Source organism: Equus caballus, chromosome 28 (assembly GCF_041296265.1).
Source record: "Equus caballus isolate H_3958 breed thoroughbred chromosome 28, TB-T2T, whole genome shotgun sequence".
In the NCBI taxonomy this organism is placed as follows: domain Eukaryota; kingdom Metazoa; phylum Chordata; class Mammalia; order Perissodactyla; family Equidae; genus Equus; species Equus caballus.
The window spans coordinates 36,528,253-36,546,059 of NC_091711.1; the positions used below are offsets into that span (position 1 = coordinate 36,528,253).

The window sequence follows — 17,807 nt, forward strand, 5'->3', positions numbered from 1 at the left end:
GCCAGGCCCAACTCCTTGACCCAAGCCCTGGGCCGAGACACACAGCCTTCCTGCTGTGGGAGGGAGGTGGGCCATTCTCTCACTGAATTCTCACAACTCGGTGCAGTTTTAATTATGACTATCCCCATTTTGCAGGTGAGGAAATAAAGGCTCAGAGAGCTTCAGTAACTAGCCCTAGGTCACACAGCTCACGAAGTCTGATTTCCAGCCTAGGGCAGCTGGACTCCAAAGTTTATGCTTTAATCTTTCCTATTCCTCAATTCCCTACCACAGCTGAGAGTTTCATCCTTTCCTGTTAGCATTTGAGAGGAAAAAAGCTCACTCAAATGTCTAATTCTACCACTTTCTGACTGTGTGACCTGGAGCAAGCTACTTAACTTCTCTGAGCCTCTATTTTGTTGTCCATAAAAGGGAGATAAATCTGCTATGAGAGTTATGGAGAATAACATAGAGGCACTTAGCAGAATGTCTGGTACACAGAAGTTGCTCAGTAAGTGTTAGTGAATGTTATTTATATTATTTTCACTAAGGGACTGGTGTGGCTGGGCTCCACCTGAGTGGTCCCAGGTTCTGAGACGGGGTCTGGAGGTCTGGAGACTGGGGCAAGCCTCAGGTCTGGGTCGGCCATGGCGAGCATCACGGCCCGAGTCCACCAACCCTTGGTGGTTATCTCATTGCAGATCAAATCCTGCTATTACCTGCCTTGCTACGTGACCTCCAAGAACGAGTGTCTCTGGACCGACATGCTCTCCAATTTCGGCTACCCTGGCTACCAGTCCAAACACTACGCCTGCATCCGGCAGAAGGGTGGCTACTGCAGCTGGTACCGAGGCTGGGCCCCCCCGGACAAGAGCATCATCAATGCCACAGACCCCTGAGCACCAGCCCCAGCCCCACCTCACCTCCCTCCCTCCCCACTGAGCTTCCCTCGGACACTAACTCTTCCCAGATGATGACAATGAAATTAGTGCCTGTTTTCTCGCAAATTTAGTACTTCGAACACTTAAAGAAAAGTCTATGCTGTCATATGGAGTTTCTTTGGAACCATCCTCCTGGCCCCACCCTACTCCTTCTCTTTGGTTTTGACATCACCTATTTCCACCCGGGAATTTTTGGTGCCATGCCAAAAAGAATGAGGAATGTACACGCCTCTTCTTCGTGAGAATATAATCTATATTTTTTTAGGAAAACAAAAATCGAGAAACTACCCCATTTGGGCATTGTAATACCTACTGCTTTTCCTTCTTCCCCAACTCCCCATCTCGCAGACCCTCCTGCTTTTGCCATTCTTCTCCACCACATAAAGGACACAGACCAGGAAGTTGCTGAAAGGCCAGCTGTTTCAGGATCAGTCAAGGGCAGCGAGCAGATAGACTCAAGGTACGCAGAAGATCTTACACCGAGGAGATGCTACTGCATGTCCTGACCAGACTGTGTCTGTGTCTGCGTGTACCATTGAGGGACGGAGGGAGGAAACTGGGGAGGGTCTGAGATGATGCAGCAAACACACACTCAATTCCCCCAGCCCAGTGATGCTTGGGTTGACCAGATGTTTCTGGGCCTGGAGCAAGCGGCCAGGCCAGAAGAACAGAACTTTCTTAGTTGAAGACTTAAACATCTGCCTGAGGTCAGGAGGCCGTTTGCCTGCCTTGTACAAAAGCTCAGGTGAAAGACTGAGATGAATGTCTTTCCTCTCCCCACCTCCCACAAGATTTCCTCCTGGAAAACTTTTCAGGAGATTTGGCCAGGAGCTTGCCTTTATGTAAATTGGAGAAATACACACACCGCACACTATCCACAGATATAGCCAAGTAGTTTTGGGGTAGAGAATACTATTTCCAAAGTAGTGTTTAGTTCACCTAGGGGGATGTGTTTGTATACACATGTGCATATACCCACACGGGGACATAAGCTAATTTTTTACAGGACACAGAATTCTGTTCAATGCTGTTAAATACGCCAATAGTTTAATCTCTTCTATTTTGTTGTCGTTGCTTGTTTGAAGAAAATCATGACATTCCAAGTTGATTTTTTTTTCATTTTAATTAAAATTTGAAATTCTGAACACCCTTGGCATCCTTCTAACTGGGGTCGTCTGACCTCTACCCCTCTCCTTTTCTCGTGCTTCATGTTTGGGGCCTTCTTTGAACTGCCTTACTGGCTTGGCTCAGATGGGAGATGAGAGTTAGTGTGGGTCAGGGGCCTGGGCACAGGAGGGAAAGCGGAGGGATATCCTGCCTTGGCTAGACAGCTACCTTTCCTGGGTTTGGGGACAGCTTGCTCCCCTTCCCTCAGCTCACTAGGGGGTAAATGCCACCTCCTGAGGTCCTCACCTTATGGAATTAAAATTCGCGGTCACTGGGGAAGCCTGACTTTGCAATCAGCTATAGGGTTTTTGTTGTGTTTTTTGAAATAAAATTATAATATAAATTGTCCAATGAAATAAAATTATTTTAAGTTTTAGTGTTGAAAGTGAGATGCCGAGAGTAGGTGACAATGGATATTTTACAGAGTTGGGACGGTAGGATGGTGACATTTAACATGATTGCTCTTGTCTCTGTCTCCTTTTTTTAGATTATGGGTATTTATCCTCTATTAGTATTTGTATCTTCAGTTCATTCCACTTTAGGAAACGGAGCTGCCAATTGAAACAGGAGAAAAAAAAAAAAGACGCAGACAACACATTGTGATGTCTGGCACACACACACAAATGCCCAGGCAAGGTGTTTGGCAGAACCCCAGAGCGGGAAGAGAGTGCAGGCATCCGGTTTCCTTGGGATCGATTTCATTACATTGTACCTTTCACATTGTGGTCATGCCATTTGGCAGACAAGAAATGGGAGGCTTTGCCCTCTCAGTGGGGCAATGTGAGCAGAAGGAGCTGAGGTCAGAGGGCCAGTGGTTTTAAGGGGTGAGCCCCAGACTTGGTGTTTTAAGACTTTTTTCATTTCGACTTCAAAATCTTGCAAGGTGGAACCACTGACCCAACCCGCATAGGTGCTCTTCCACAATCAGACATCAGCGTGTCCTCTATGAGGCATCCGGCCATTCTTGGTCCCTGGGGGGGTCCCCTCCACTCACACAAGGAGGGACTTGGGGTCAGGCCCGAGCATGAGTCACCTGAAGTTTCCCTGCGGAGTAGAAAAGTTGGCAAAACCATAGTCCCATCTGCCAGGCCCTGATGAGGAGAACGGCAGGTCCTGGGCAAAGAAGGGTCCTTTGCAAAGCGACATTGTCGGAGGGCGGTTTTTGAGCTTTCTGTAAGCTATAGCTTTGTTTATTTCACCTGTTCACTTACTGTATAATTTAAAATCATTTATGTAGCTGAGACACTTCCGTATTTCAATCATATTGCGAGCGTTTTATTTTGCTAAATCTTGTGTCATGTGTAGGCTGTAATATGTGTACATTGTGTTTAAGAGAAAAACAAAAATAAAACCCACATGCCGCCATTTTCCTGAATCAAATTCTATAGTGGAATGGAGGGTGAAACACTTCTGTGCAGGCAGCTAGACTGGCCAACTGGGGAAACCAGGAAGAGCTAGCGCTGGAGATTCCCCCAGCCTCCTCCTGTTGGCATCCCAGGGCTTTCTGGAGTAGGAAGGAGGAGGGAAAAAATAGCAAGCACGTTCACATCCTTGCTCTGTATCAACTGGCCCTGGGCAGACTGCTGGTCATTCCCATTCTTTTTCCCCCTAGTCCCTTTGTCCACCCAATTGGGAAGCCATGATATTTCCTAAAAATCCAGGGCCATGGGGGCTATGATTTCAAGATCTCTTGGCCTCCCCTGGCCATCTCTTTTGCCTCCCTATCCAGAGAGTGCCACACCCAGGCTCTTGCCTCTCAGACCAGTGCTGCATCTGGCCAGGGTAGGAAACGCTAGGAAACGCGGGTCCTTTACCCTCATCCAGACCCAGACCTACCACATGGTGGTCCAGCCATAGCCCACGGGCACCATATTTCATGCTGTGGTTCTTGAACAATTAAAGAAGCAAATGACTTATTGGAACAGCTCTGTCTTGGGGATACTGTGGCCCCCAGGAGACAGCACCCTCCCCTGCCCCAGCCATTCATCTTGTGCTTGACGATCACCAATATGGATTACCCCAAGATGACACCCAAGTGTTTGGCTCCTGGCTACCTAAAGTAAAAAATCACTAAAATAATTTTACAAAAGAAAAACACTTTGGAAATCTGACAGCAAAAGCAAAACAGAATGGGGGAGGAAGTAGGAAGGGGAGTGTGGATATCAACACGTGAGAGGTGCTTGGGAAATGTGCAGAGAGGAAGAACTTAGAGATGGTTCAGGCTCTGAGGGGAGGAGCTTTGTAGATCCTCCTGTGCCCCCTACTTCCCCATTAGCCAGTCTGCTATCCTGAGACCCAGAAGTGATGGAGAGAAACCAACCAGAGAAAACCCTGTCTGGAAGGAATGTATTTGTTGCTAAATTTTGTAGCACTGTTTACAGTTTTCCTCCATGTTATTTATGAATTTTATATTCCGTGAATGTATATTGTCTTGTAATGTTGCATAATGTTCACTTTTTATAGTGTGTCCTTTATTCTAAACAGTAAAGTGGTTTTATTTCTATCACACACCTGCAGTCTCTCACCTTCTTGTGTCCTGACCGTCGTTGCGGGTTCTATAGACAGCAGAGGACCTTGGAAGCCGGTCCTGTCTGCCTGGCTGCAGGCCATGCACACTCCCCTCCCTCCACTGACTTCTATGGTGTGGGCCCACCCTGCCCCAGGCCTTTCCCCAGGCAGGAGGAATTTCAGGAGGCATCTTTCTGGCTGCTAATCCAGCCTTGACCTGGCTCCCTGGGTTCAGGCCAGGGTTCTCCCCAGTTCTACAGAATCTGGATCTCTAATTTACCTTATTAGTGGTACAGGTATTCCCAGACTGGGGCCCTGACTTAGCCTCCCTTGTTTTCTTCCTAAGAATTTCAGCCTGGTGGAAGTGGGAGGGGAAGGCTGTAAACAGCAGTCCTCGATGCCAAATGCCTGCCTGAAATTCCCAGTGTGGCTCGGCCGAGTTGGGTATGCCAGGAACTCATGAGGCCCCACTACAGCCGGAGAGCCCCCCGCCCCCCCAGAGCTTACAGCTGGGCCTATCACCCTCAATGGGCTGCGCTGGTTGATGGCACACCCCTCACCCAACTTTCATCCCATCGTTGACAATGTTCCAGGTTCCAGCTTTGCCCTTATTTTACAGGTATTCTACGTTGAGCGTCTACTATGTGTTGGGCACAGGGCTCTTTATACACGTGATTACATTAAATCTCAACAGCCTGATGAGGTTTTGCCACTCCCATGCATGGTTTTCAGCTGAGGAAGCTGAGGTGCACAGAGCTTAATTTCACTGCCCGAGACCTAGGAAGTAGGCAGACGTGGGATTCAAACCCAGGCTGGTTTGATGATAGACCTCAAATTTCCTCCACTGTGTTGACACTTTATTGGAATAGGCTGGGTTCCCCATGCCCTTCTTATTCCACCCAGCACAGCCTGGATCCCGTGACTCTCAATGGGTCAGACAATAGGGAAGGATAATCCATGGGCAACCTCTCTGCCTGGTCAGCCTGCTCCCACCTGCAGCCTGCAGCCCTACCCATCAGTGACTCCAAAGAGAACTGTCCGGTTCTGCTGCCTGAGCTTGGGATTCCACACACAGACCTCACTCCCCAGCTGGGACTATCAGAAACCCTGTTAACTGTCCTGTTCCCCAAAACTCACATTCCTCCCAAGGCAACTTTGGGACCACAGCCTTGAACTCCTTTGACCAGTTTGAGAAGACCACCAACCATGTAAACAGGCACGTCATGGGCTATATCCAGCTGCCGGGAACTCCTCCGCCCATCTCCTTCCGGCTGCAGGATGGAGAGCTCTCCACCCCATTCAAAAAGACGTTAACCTCTCCCACCCAGCTATCCTCCAAATGGGAGGCTATTCCACGTACCAAGCTAAGCTCCAACTACCTCCCAGAGACATCCTCAGGTATATTCAAACGTCAGAATGTAAAGAGGACATGAAAGAAAACTGTCCTCCAACAATCAATGCAAATCAAATATTACTGCTTTTATTAAAATACGAGTTGAAACCAGGTCCCACAGAGGGCTGAAGGGAAATAACATCCCACATTGACAATCTTTTATCTTTATATCAACCTTTGGCTCCAACATGCCAGCTCAAGTTGTCCCCTGATTTGCAGAAAATTCCCGATGTCCCAAGGAATGCCGTCCACCTTTGTCACTTGCCCTGCTGCCTGAAATTTCACCCAGAGAGATCCCTCTTTCCTTGGGAAAGCCAGGCATTCCCAGAGGACGTCACAGCTCTTCCTCAGAGCCAGGTGGTCAGGGAGCAGCCCCTGAGCCCAGCTCCTCTGTCCAGAAGGACCGAGATGTGAACATCTGTGTTTGTTCCGTATCACAAAAATAAGCAGAGTAAAAACAGGCACTCACCATCGGCTTATGGTTGGGGAAGAACGTTTGCTCTACAAGTGGGAACTTCTCAGGACCCAGGGAGTGGAAGATCTTAATGAGCTGAGAGAACTGGGACAGAAGAGGAGAGAACATTGGTCAACTGTTGCTACCTGGCATGGCGAAACTGCCCATGTGATGCCTTAGGCATCTGACTGCTCAGAGCTAAGCTCCAGTGGGTCTTCCCAGCCTATGGGATAAAAGCCAGAGTCCTTGGCTGGACATTCATCCCCTCCATCATCTGGCTGCATCAAGCCCTTCCTTCCTGCCAGACCACTGAGTTCAGCTCAATCACATTTAACGAGCATTGACTAAACCCTCGGCATCTCACACAAGCATTGCTGACATTCACACCACGGCCCCAGCCTTCAATGCCCTTCTTTCTCGAGAGGCACAGCGTGTAGTAGTTTATGGCGTAGCCTCTGGGTTCAAATTCTCCACCACTTACTAGCTGTGCAACCTGGGAAGTCACTTTAGGTTTCTGAGCTTCAGTTTCCTTATTTGTAAATGGGGAAAACAGGACTGTTGTAAGGATTAAACATACTGGGTATTAAAAGCAGTGCCTGGTCCATAGAAGTACTCAAATGTTAGCACTCAAATGTTAATAATAAAGATTTTCACTGCTTTTGCGCCCCTCTTGTTTCCAACAGCTCAAGCTGCATCCCTTCTACGCTGTGCTGCTCCTGCTTTGGCACTTCCTTGTTTTGCCATGGAAGGAGCTACTGTCCCCAGAGCTGGGGGTAAGCTCCCAAAAGGCAGGCCTTGGACTCATTCTTCTCCACCACCTGACACCACTCAGCATCCTTGGGAGCTCACTTTGTGCATGACATTGCACTTTAATATTGGGGCACCAAGCTGAACATGGCAGACCAGGCCTTGAGAGAAGACAGACTGTGGGCAGATGGTGGGGATACCAATGTCTTGCTGGAGGGAAGCAAGGGAGGTTGTGGGACCTGGGAGAGGGACAGAGGGGGCATCAGGATGACTACTTGGAGCAGATGACATAAGAGAAGGAGAAAGGGCATTCCAGTGCGCAGTGAGACTAGTGTGTGCTGAACACACTCGGGAGCAGTTGCCATGGTTGTGGCCTTGGGTATGGAGGATGGTGACAGAGGAGGCTGGAAGATGATCCATCACAGAACACCAGGAGCCTTAAAGGCTGGACCAAGGAGCTGGGAATTCACCCAGAAGGTGAAGGGGAGCAAGCAGGGAAGAGCAAGGTAGATTCTGATCGGAAAGAAGGAATAAACTGCAACTTGTGGCCTCATGTGGATGCCCAATGGCTAGAGGAGGAGCCAAGTCTTGTGCCAGACAGGCTTGGGGTAACTCAACACTACGAGCTCAGACAGCGAGAATGGGGTAACTTAGGAAGGTTCTGCATCAGACCAGTATTGGTCTGCAAACTCTTGGGCTGTGGCATGCAGCTGTGGTGCAACATGGAGTCAACTTAGAGGGTTAGCAAGACCTCAGAAATATGGGAAATGATGGGGAAGGGGTCCCTCACTTTGCAGATAAGGAAACGGAAGTGCAGAGAAGGAGAGGAATTCCCTGATCAAGCACCCGAGTTTGGGAGATGCCCAGCTCCACCACTTACTATCAGCTACACGCGTCTCAATTTCCTTATCTGTACAATGGAGATATTACAAGTACCTACTCGTCAGGGTGGTTCTGAGGATTAAACACAATATGCGTGTTAAGGGCTCAGCGCAGAGCACAGTTAGTGCTAATGGATGATAGCTGCCACCATCGTGATGACGATGTGGAAAATGAGGAGGGTGGGCTCATGCTATCTAGGACCCTTTTTGAACAGTGGCACTTGAATCTGGGATGTCACAGGCCAAAAACCTCAGTTAGGGCAGGATGAGAAGGAGACCAGAGCTATGGTAATAGTGGTTAAAGACCATCCCTATCTATTAAAGTAATGCACAAATTGATTCAATAAATACTGAATGCCAACTCTGCAGAGACCTTGTTCCAAGCACTAGGGACAACAATAATTGTCACCATTTACTGAGTGTGTATTTGATGCCACCCACTGTTCTAAGCACTTTACATGTATCAACTCATAACCCTCCCAGGAAGGCCCTATTATTATGGTCATTTTACAAATATGGAAAATCAACTCAGAGAGGTTAAACAAGTTTCTCAAGGCTACACAGCTCATACATGGAGAAAACTGGACCTAGGCAGTCTGGGTCCAGAGCCCATGTTCTCATGCACTGCCCTCCCACCAGGAGACCACACAGAGAGACAGCTAAAGAAGAGACAAGCTGGCTAAGAGCTTAGAGCACACTTCCATCCATCAACCTCCACGTTTCCTGTTCCCCTTCTCTGCTTTATTTTCCCCTTGGCAGTTACCATATGTCATATTACATATTGGGCATATTTATTAATGTACTAGGGTGCCCCTGCTCCCTAGAATGTAAGATCCAAGGGTGGGAATTTTGGTCTGATCCGCTCACTGCCATGTTCCTAGGACTTAGAACAGTGCCTGGGACATTGTAGGTGCTCAATAAATATTAGTTTCATGAATGAATTCCTTCTAGTAGGGGAGCCAGATAATGTACAAATGAATGGATAAACAGATCATTCCAGGTAGAGATAAGTCTTTGGGGGAAAATAAAGCAAGGTAAGAGATTTGAGAGTATTGGGGAATAAAGGGGTGGCATTTTAGGAAAAGCCTCTCTTACAGGTAACATTTGAGCGGAAACTCAACAAAATCAAGTGAATGAATGAGACTAATGAATAAAAGGCGGGGGAATCAAGTCTTGGGGGTTGGAAAGCGATGGCTTCAAGTTCTGGTTTCACCTCTCACCGGCCAAATGACCCTGGACAGGCCCCTTAACTGCTCTGAAGCTGAGCTTCCTTCTCTGTAAAGTGGAGCGATGATGCCCATTCACATGAGAGTGATGGCAGGAGCACTGGGAGGCACGGATTTCTGGTATACAGTAAGTGCTCAGTAAATGAAGTCTGCTGTTAACATGATGATCTGATAGAATATTGCTAAGAAGAATATGGTACCCTTCTTACCACTAATATTATGATAACATAACACTGTATCATAATATATTATTATATAATACTTGTTAGGTGAGAATTATAAGAAGGGGTCTGGGGTCCGAGCGGCTGATTCAATTGCTCCTTTCATTACTGAGGCCTCCATGCTGGGGAATGGGCCCATTTCAGGGCTGGGTGGCCACCCGCTGCTCCCACTTTGCTCCAGGTCAGCCTGGCCCGTCACCTACCACCCAGGGCTTGCTGCAGAAGTTGTACACGGAGTAGAGAGAGTTGACAGCGGGCAGCCCTCCATACTGGAGGCCGATGACCAGGCTGCGGTAGTCTTCACCCAGGGCCATGCTGTAGGCGTGCTGGCGGACCAGGATGAAGTCTGGCTTGAAGGATCTGCCAAGAGAGGGGCCGACAGCAGCGTTACCACACCGTACATTGATGGAAAACCAGGGCATCAGGGACAGCACTGACCCAGCATGTCTGCTGCCCACAGGGAACCCTCAGTTCAGAATGGGGATGGGGTGGGGGAGTGCGGATGAGGAGGGTCAGATGGAAACACAGCAACTACCAAGTAAGTGGAAGAAAATAACTCACTATCTTCTGTTCTTTTTCAGTTGTTTTCTAAATTTTCTATATTGAACAAGTATTTTATTTGCAATCAGAAAACAATGTATCAAATAAGTCAGTGAAGATGCTGCAATTTTACTAGGCACTGTGGTGAATGCACATATCACCTTACTGAATCCACACAGCTGCCCCAGGACATGAGTACTGCTGCCATCAACTCCATTTTATAGATGAGCAACCGGAGGTTCAGGAAGATGAAGTCACTCCCTCCAAAAGACGCTCAGTGGGTAAGCGGCAGGGCCAGGTCTATGCAGGCTCATGGCCCTGTTCGCCACCACCATGCAGCAAGGCTTACCTCTCATCTATTTCAAATGTGTCCTGTTCTTTTCAAGTAGCAACCTCTGGAAAGCAGTTAAGAATACTAATGCAATGGTGAGGACATGCCAAGCTCTTTGCTAGGTCCTCCTGGAGATCCGATCCTGATTGATGCTCACAAGCAGACCTGGATAAGCTCGGGATTATGTCCCCAATTTATAGATGGGAATACCGCAACTCAGAGAAGCTGTGAACTTCCCCAAGTCACAAAGCTGGAAGCAGGAGAGCCACATTTGAACTCAGGTCATTGGGCTCCAAGTCCATACACTTTTCCCTCCATCACACGGCTCCAGGTGGATTCACACATTGTTTTATTCACACCGTGAAGGATCCATCTATTTCAGGATTCCTCACGTGTAAGTCACACAAGAAAATCAGCCTCACGTTAGGAGGCGGTTCACACTCAAAATGGTGTGATCCATTTGGCTCACCCAGAGTGGGCCCTTATAAGGCGTCAGATAAATTGCATCTCCTTAAAATAATTCAAATGTAAATTAAAACAACTGTCAAAGGAAAGGACTCTGCTCCCCTGAAGACAGAAGGAAAGAATGCGCTGCAGGTGCAGACGCTTCTCAGATTGTTGAGCTTGGGCCTCATTGTGCACCCCTCCCAGGGTCTGGAGCCGCGGGAGCAGGGGTGTGATAAGCACGTGTGGAAGGAATGAATGATGCACATGAACATCATCTCCTCATCCCCAAAGGAAATGGCAAGGGTCTTCCCCGCTAAGTTCTCACTCATGCCGACGGGGACCACATGGACGGTGACAGCGCAAGTATGGCTGACACTGTGCTCACAGAAGTGGTCAATCATGTCACTTTGTGGTTAGGATTAGGGTTGGGTTAGAAGCTTGGAATGGCTATGCCTGTGTCCTTATTGCATTCTTAGAGATGAGCTAGTCCAAGTCGAGAATTTTACAGATGGGGAGACCGAGGTCTGCAGCAAGGCAGTGACATGTCCAAGGTCACCAGGGAAAACCGTGGCAGAGCAGGAGGTCACGCCCAGGTCCCTGCTCCCACTTTCCTGTTCTTTGGGCTCAGCTTTGATGCCTCCTACAGCAACACAGATGGAAGGAAGAGATGAAGGTGGTGCGCATGTGTCTCTAAGGGGACAATAGGGAGCACTGTCTTGAAATATCACCATTTTCTGCTTTTATCTGGTTTTTAAAGTAATGCGTGTTCCTCATGCAAAATATGAAGTTAAATAAAAATTTGGAAAACATAAAGAAGTAAACAAAATTACCCATAATCCTCAACTCAGAGAAAATCTCTAATAAGCTTTCTATGTGCATGTTTCCTTATATGCATATTACAATCCAATTACCTATTTTAATATACATAATATGCATTCATACTCATATTTGATTTCAAGCTTTCTAGAAATTGTGATTTTTCTGTTTTCCACATATAGTGTGAGCATTTCTTCTACTATCGAAATCTCTTCAAAAATATCACTTCTAACGGCTAAGAGTCCGCTGAATGGGTATGCCACAATTCAGTCAACCGACCATCTACTTTTATCAAGTGGGCTGTTACCAATATTTCACACACATACATCTCTGCACACAAATCAATGCCTTCATTTTCAACTATTTCCTTAAAACAGATTCTAAGAATTGGGATCACTGGGTTAAAGGGTATGAACTCTTTTTTTCAGGTATTCAAAAAAGTACCCCCTTTTAAAGGCGCCCGTCACCAATTGCACATGACAGCATGCATCTCACCTCAGCCTCACCAGCATTGTGGTTTTTAAAAACTACATTTTTCAATTTGATAAGCAATTTTCCCCAAAAGATACCCTGTATCCCACTGCTGTTTTAGTTTGCACTCCTGATTTTAGTGAGATTGAGTACTTTTATTAACCATTTGCATTTTCTTTTCTGCAAAAGTCTGCTCACATCTTTCCCCATTTTTAAAAACGGGGTCTTACTGTTTCCTCATGGATGGAGCTCTGTACTATATCAGGATGCTTCCTTTTATCTGTCGTGTGTGGCAATGTTTTTACTAGTTGTTTTCTTGTCTTTTCATTTTTTTTAATGTCCGTGCATCTTAAAAAAACACGTAAACACATTTCCTATTCCTTCCGAGTCGAATCTATCAGTCTTTCCCTTTTGATTTTTCTCTCTGCTTTGATGCTCAGAGGCTCCTCCGGGGCCTGGATTCTGACAACGGGATGCCCCCTCCTCCTGGGATGTGGTTTCCCTCACCGACAGCAGTTGTGGTAAACTTAGTGTCTCACTACGGGTAACTCCACTCTGCTCCAAGAGGAAGTAATTAAAGGTCTCATGCTGGCTGGCCTGCCAGTTTGTTACTGCTTGTGCAGAACTCAAAAGAGGCACAGAGCCTAGGGGCGAAAAATCTGGCTACCTCGAAAAAGAGGGTGCCCTTCCAAGAGGAGCATCCAATGGCCTGTCCTGGGATACGCCAACTCCAGTCCCAGATATTATGGTGCTTTCTCACGAGGACTTCTAGAACTCACCGCTAAACTGGAACCTTTTTCATTCTTTGAAATAAGAGTAGTGATCACCTCCTCTTTGTCTTTAAGGATCTGAAAATCCACCTCAAGATTCCATACTCAAAGTGCTCTTTCAAAAGTATGCATCACTTCCCTGTTTAAAACCCTCTGAAGGCTTCCTCTTTCTGACAGCAGAGCCTCAGCTCCTTACGATGGCTCAAGGCCCCAGCCTACCTCTCCATCCTCACACCTACCTTTCTCTCCTCCCTCACCTCCACTAGAGCCACACTGACACCCTCCCTTCCTCTAATTCTCTCCCTGGAAGCTCTTCTCCCAAATTGTGCATGGGTGTCTCATTCTTATCACTCTCTCATCAGCTCAAGTTCATTTCCTCAAAGACACCTGTCCTGTTCACTCCATCAAAATTTGCCCCAATTCTCATGGTGTCCTATTTTCCTTTCTTCACAGCTCTTGTGACAATCGTATTTCTCCTGTTTATCTGTTTAGATGTTTCTTGTCTGTCCCTTCCCTCTAAACACATCAGCTCAGTGAGAAGAGGGGACCTGCCCATCTTGGACAAACTAGGCCACCCCAATGTTTTTAAATGTGTGATTGAGTTAATGAACGCACGTATAAAGGAATGAATAAATGAACGGACACAAAGTGGAATGGCCACTGGAAAAGGGAGGGACCTCTTTCCTTGTGGTCCTAGAGAAGAGAACGAGGGCTGACAGCCACGTTGCCACGAGACACCACGTGGCCTCTAATAACCAGGGGCTGCCTTACAAGCTAATGAGTTCTGTCTTCCTGGAGATATATTAGCATCACCAAGAACGTTTTAACTCCAGGGAACTCAAGTTGGACCCCACGACCCCTCAAGATGCTCAGATATGATATGTAGAAAGATAAACACTTTCTTTGAGGGATATATCTGGGCAAACTGGGCATGTGTTCCACTTCAAATCCTGCCATTCACTGCTACATAGAATGCACAGGGTCCTGACAGCCCGGGGTTGAGGGGTTTGCAAGGAATGCAGAGAAATTAGTGGCTCAAGCCAGGCGACCTGTGGCATACGGTTCCTCCCTCCATATCCAGCACCCCAGGTTCTCTATCTGGTCAGGGAAGGGCCAAGTCCTCCATGTCACCCCAGCATCCAAGGACGTGGCTGCCAGCAGTTATCAGGCCCTGACAGTGGGCTGAGTCCCCTGTCTGGAGGCTGGAGATCCTGAGATGACCCCTGTTTTCAGGAAACTCACAATTTGAGAGGACTTGGGTACGATTCTAAAGGACAAGGAATTGCTAAATGAACAAATGAATAAGTGAGTGAAATAATAGAGGCATGTACAAGGTATGAGAGTGGACTGAAGAGTGTATTCAACTCTGTCTGGGGGTGGGTGTGAATGAGTGTGTGCTGGAAGGCACGGGGCTTGAGAGAAAAGGAGCGGTTTGTCATGTGGGCATGGTTTTGCGGGTATCTCAGGTAAGGGATCAAGACCTGCAGACGAATGGATGGACCCTCGTAGCAGGGAGCATAGTGGACAGTGCTGGTTTTTGTTTTATCTGCTCAGTATCCTCCTTTTCTTTTTTTTGAAAACAGAGCCCGTGATAAAATCTTCTCCAATCAAAGAACCACATTTCCCTGGGCAGTAACTGGTCTAAGGATTGCATCTCTGATGTAAAATGGACCCATCAGAATCTCTCTGAGTGCTGGGAGAGGGGAGTGGCCGGCTGAGCCACGTGAGGTAAACTGGGGTTGACGGACACCATTTTCTCCATATGTGGAGGGATCCCATCGGTAGGAGAAGTGCCACTGAGAACAGAGACAGGGAGGGAGGCAAAAGCCCTGTCTACATCAGTTGAGTCCCTGAATCCTGCTGAGCCTGACACCAGAGCCCTCTCTATCTTCTGAGTTATGTGAGATAGGAAGTATCCTGTTTTGCCCGCAGTAGTTTGAACTGGGTCTGTTGCTTGCCATCACTATTGCTCTGACTGATATCAGGAGGACGTGGCAAAGTGTGCACCTGATTAGATGGCTGAAGTGTAAGGTCTGATGAGGTGGTGGCAAGAGATGAGGTTGGGCACAAAATCCCAACAACTCTCATGAACCCCTTCCCGCCCTTTGGTCTCCGCAGCCCCGCTGGGCCCAAGCCCTGTGCCTCTTATGCGTGGGCAGGACGGCCTCCTTCAATGCTACACAAGCTGGCACATCCTGGCTGCATGCTGTATCTGGATTTTCTTGTTATTTCAGCTTTACACTTAACAGGAGCAGTATTATTTGGGTTTCTCATTGCAGGTATTTCTCAGAAGAGGCTGGCGGCGCTGGAGAGGAAATCAAGGACAACGTATAATTAAATAGTAGAGATGGGACAGGTGATGTGTTGCAGGGACATTACTGGGTGCTTCAGGCAGCATCAAGACACGGGGGGCCAAAGGCTAAGTGACTTTTAACCATGGGAGAAGTGTAATAATTCCCTCAAATATGCCGAAGCCTGTGGCGGCAAGAACAGCTCTTGGCTGGGCTTTGCCTGGGACCTAAGTTAATAAGCAGGAGCCTCATTATTCTCGGCCGCTTGACTGCTCTTTGTAATGGTTCCCTGTTCCCCAAGAGCTGGGTTGACAAAGGGGGATGCGGATGCTGATTTTGTTCACATGGCTGACCCATCACCCCAGCCCTGACCCCAGCCATGCCTGGGAAGGCTCTGGACTTTCCGGCGTCTGCGCCCACCAGTAGAGAGACTTCAGGTTTTCCTCTTCACTGTCTCCACACTCCCCACACCCCTTCTCCATGTCCCTCCACATCTGAAAATTCAACCTCAGGTACCGAATCTGGGGGAAGGAAACCAAGAGAGCTGAGCAAACCAGCAAAAACAGGTGTCACAAGGAAAAGGAGAGGGGAGATCAAAACATTGAATTGGTCTCCACACTCCTGAAGGCTTATGGACCACTGTCCCTCTGCAAAGAAGGGAGCAGAGGAGATGTGCACGCTTTGCAGACGGAGCACTTCAAACGGGCCATATGGAAGGACTTTGGGAATTAGTGATGCTTCCCGCCAGTCCGAGGACTGCAAGAAATTAGTCCATGCCGAAAAGAAATTAGGTGGCAGCCAACCAAGAATCTGGCAAAGAGCGGACAACAGGATGCTGCATGGAGGCCTGTGGGGCCCGCACGGCAGCTGCCAGCTGCACGGCGTGTGACGGTGGGGAAGGGGCCCAGCGGGGTTTACGGACAGCAGGGCTCTCTGATGAATCCCAGGGCCCTCTTTGTAAACTACTAGGAGGTTAATAAAACACAGACATGAGTTACCGGAGGAAGTTGACTTCCTCATCTCTCTTCTCTGCCTCAGAATCTCCGTCTCTTTATCCTGGTCTCTTCCTTCCCTTTCATTCCAGAAAAGGAGTCCTCATGGCCCCATGCTTGCTCCATCCTCCTCCTCCACCACCCTGGGGATCCCACATGTTATGGGCTGAATTGTGTCCCCGAGAAAGATACGTTGACATCCTAAGCCCTGTTACCTAACCTTATTTGGAAATAGGTCTTTGCACATTTAATCAAGTTAAGATGAGATCATACTGGAGTAGAGTGAGCCCTACTCCAATGATGGGTGTCTTTATAGGAAGAGGGAAATGTGGACACAGACACACAGAGAGGAAGAGGAGAATGCCATGTGAGGAAGGACTCAAAGACTGGAGGGATACGCCTACACACCAAGGAACGCAAATGATTGCTGGCAACCACGAGAAGCCAGGAGGAGGAAGGCAAGGACCCCCACTTCGATCCTTGAGAGGGAGCCGGGCCCTGCTGACACCTTGATCTCAGACTTCCGGCCTGCAGAATTGTGGGAGAATAAATTTCTGTTGTTGACGTCACCCAGCCCATGGTACTCAGTTACCGCAGCCTTGGGAAACGGACACAAGGCACATCCCCAATATTTCCTCTTGCTGGCAGCTTTCAGAGCTTTCTCGCTTCCTTTGTGCTTGTGTGTATCCATCCACAGCCCCCTCTCCAGTTCCCCAAACCATGATCTCAGCGCCAACAATAGGAATACCCTCTCTTCAAGGTTGAAAACGAATCAACAGTTAAGCGATGCTCATGTCTACATAAGAGAATTAACAAATCGACACATCGAGAAACGCATGGAGACTAGTTTGGAAGGTTGTTCATCAAAATGCTGACCGGATTACCCTGAAAGGTGAAATGGGGAAAGGCATTGTTACATTCTTCTTCAGACTTTGTGGTACTCTCTGAATTGAAAAAAAAAGAAAAGCACAGAGAAGTTTTATAAGCAGGAAAAAACAATGAGGTTATCTTCATTTTGGAAAAAATGATAGATGTAACAATGATGTCACATCATGGAAAATGCTTTTGGGACAATTTCACATGGATAAAACAATAAAGAAGAGAATCTGTGTTATGAGAAAAGCGCTATAAACATGATGGGCTTGGAAGGGGAGATGGAACATTGCTCATATGTTAAGGTGGTGAGGCAGCAGGTGATTTCTTTTATTCTGAAAAATTTCCATTTTTGTTACAATGTGGTTTGGGAGTTAACCAAAACTTCCAGTTGGCGTCACTAAATAAGTGGACGTGAAGCAAGTCCCCTCCACTTGGTCCGGCAGCCATAAGCAGCCTGTTCTCTTCCTTCCATTGCTACACCTGTTGGACAAGCCAGTCTATGCCTGCCAGCCCCCATTCCCAGGTCCCCATCTCCATAACTCTCTGCATCTGGCTGCCAGCGCGCTTTCCACCCCAGCGACATCGCATTGAGGTCACTCCTAAATGCCAGACTCTGAGATGAAACGGGCTCTGCTATGCCCCCTTTCCCTGACTGCTAATAACAGCTAATGTCCTACGAGCCTCTCTTCTAAGCCCTCTGTGTATCTCCACTCATTTAAGCCTGAACAGTCCTATGAAGCAAGTATTATTATCATC

General features: G+C 47.7%; 2 protein-coding genes and 1 long non-coding RNA gene across 4 annotated transcripts in view; 2 read left to right on the forward strand and 1 right to left on the reverse strand.

Moving 5' to 3' along the window:
- Positions 1 to 1,328, forward strand: part of TIMP3 (TIMP metallopeptidase inhibitor 3) — a 54,509-nt gene extending 53,181 nt beyond the window's left edge. Inside the window, 1 exon segment of the mRNA NM_001081870.2 lies at positions 681 to 1,328. Within this exon segment, the coding sequence (NP_001075339.1) occupies positions 681 to 878 (198 nt within the window). The 3' untranslated portion in view covers positions 879 to 1,328.
- The window catches only part of SYN3 (synapsin III), a 460,518-nt gene that overhangs the window by 302,201 nt on the left and 140,510 nt on the right, over positions 1 to 17,807 (reverse strand). For both annotated transcript variants that reach the window (XM_023631109.2, XM_023631110.2), the window contains exons 5-6: positions 9,721 to 9,877; positions 6,458 to 6,547 (exon numbers count right to left, since the gene is read on the reverse strand). In XM_023631109.2, coding sequence (XP_023486877.2) covers positions 6,458 to 6,547; positions 9,721 to 9,877 — 247 coding nt within the window. The remainder of the gene's footprint in view (positions 1 to 6,457; positions 6,548 to 9,720; positions 9,878 to 17,807) is intronic.
- LOC138921219 (uncharacterized) lies at positions 14,056 to 16,185 on the forward strand. Its single transcript, XR_011433628.1, has 2 exons — positions 14,056 to 14,620; positions 15,172 to 16,185. It is a non-coding gene; the product is annotated as an uncharacterized lncRNA (long non-coding RNA).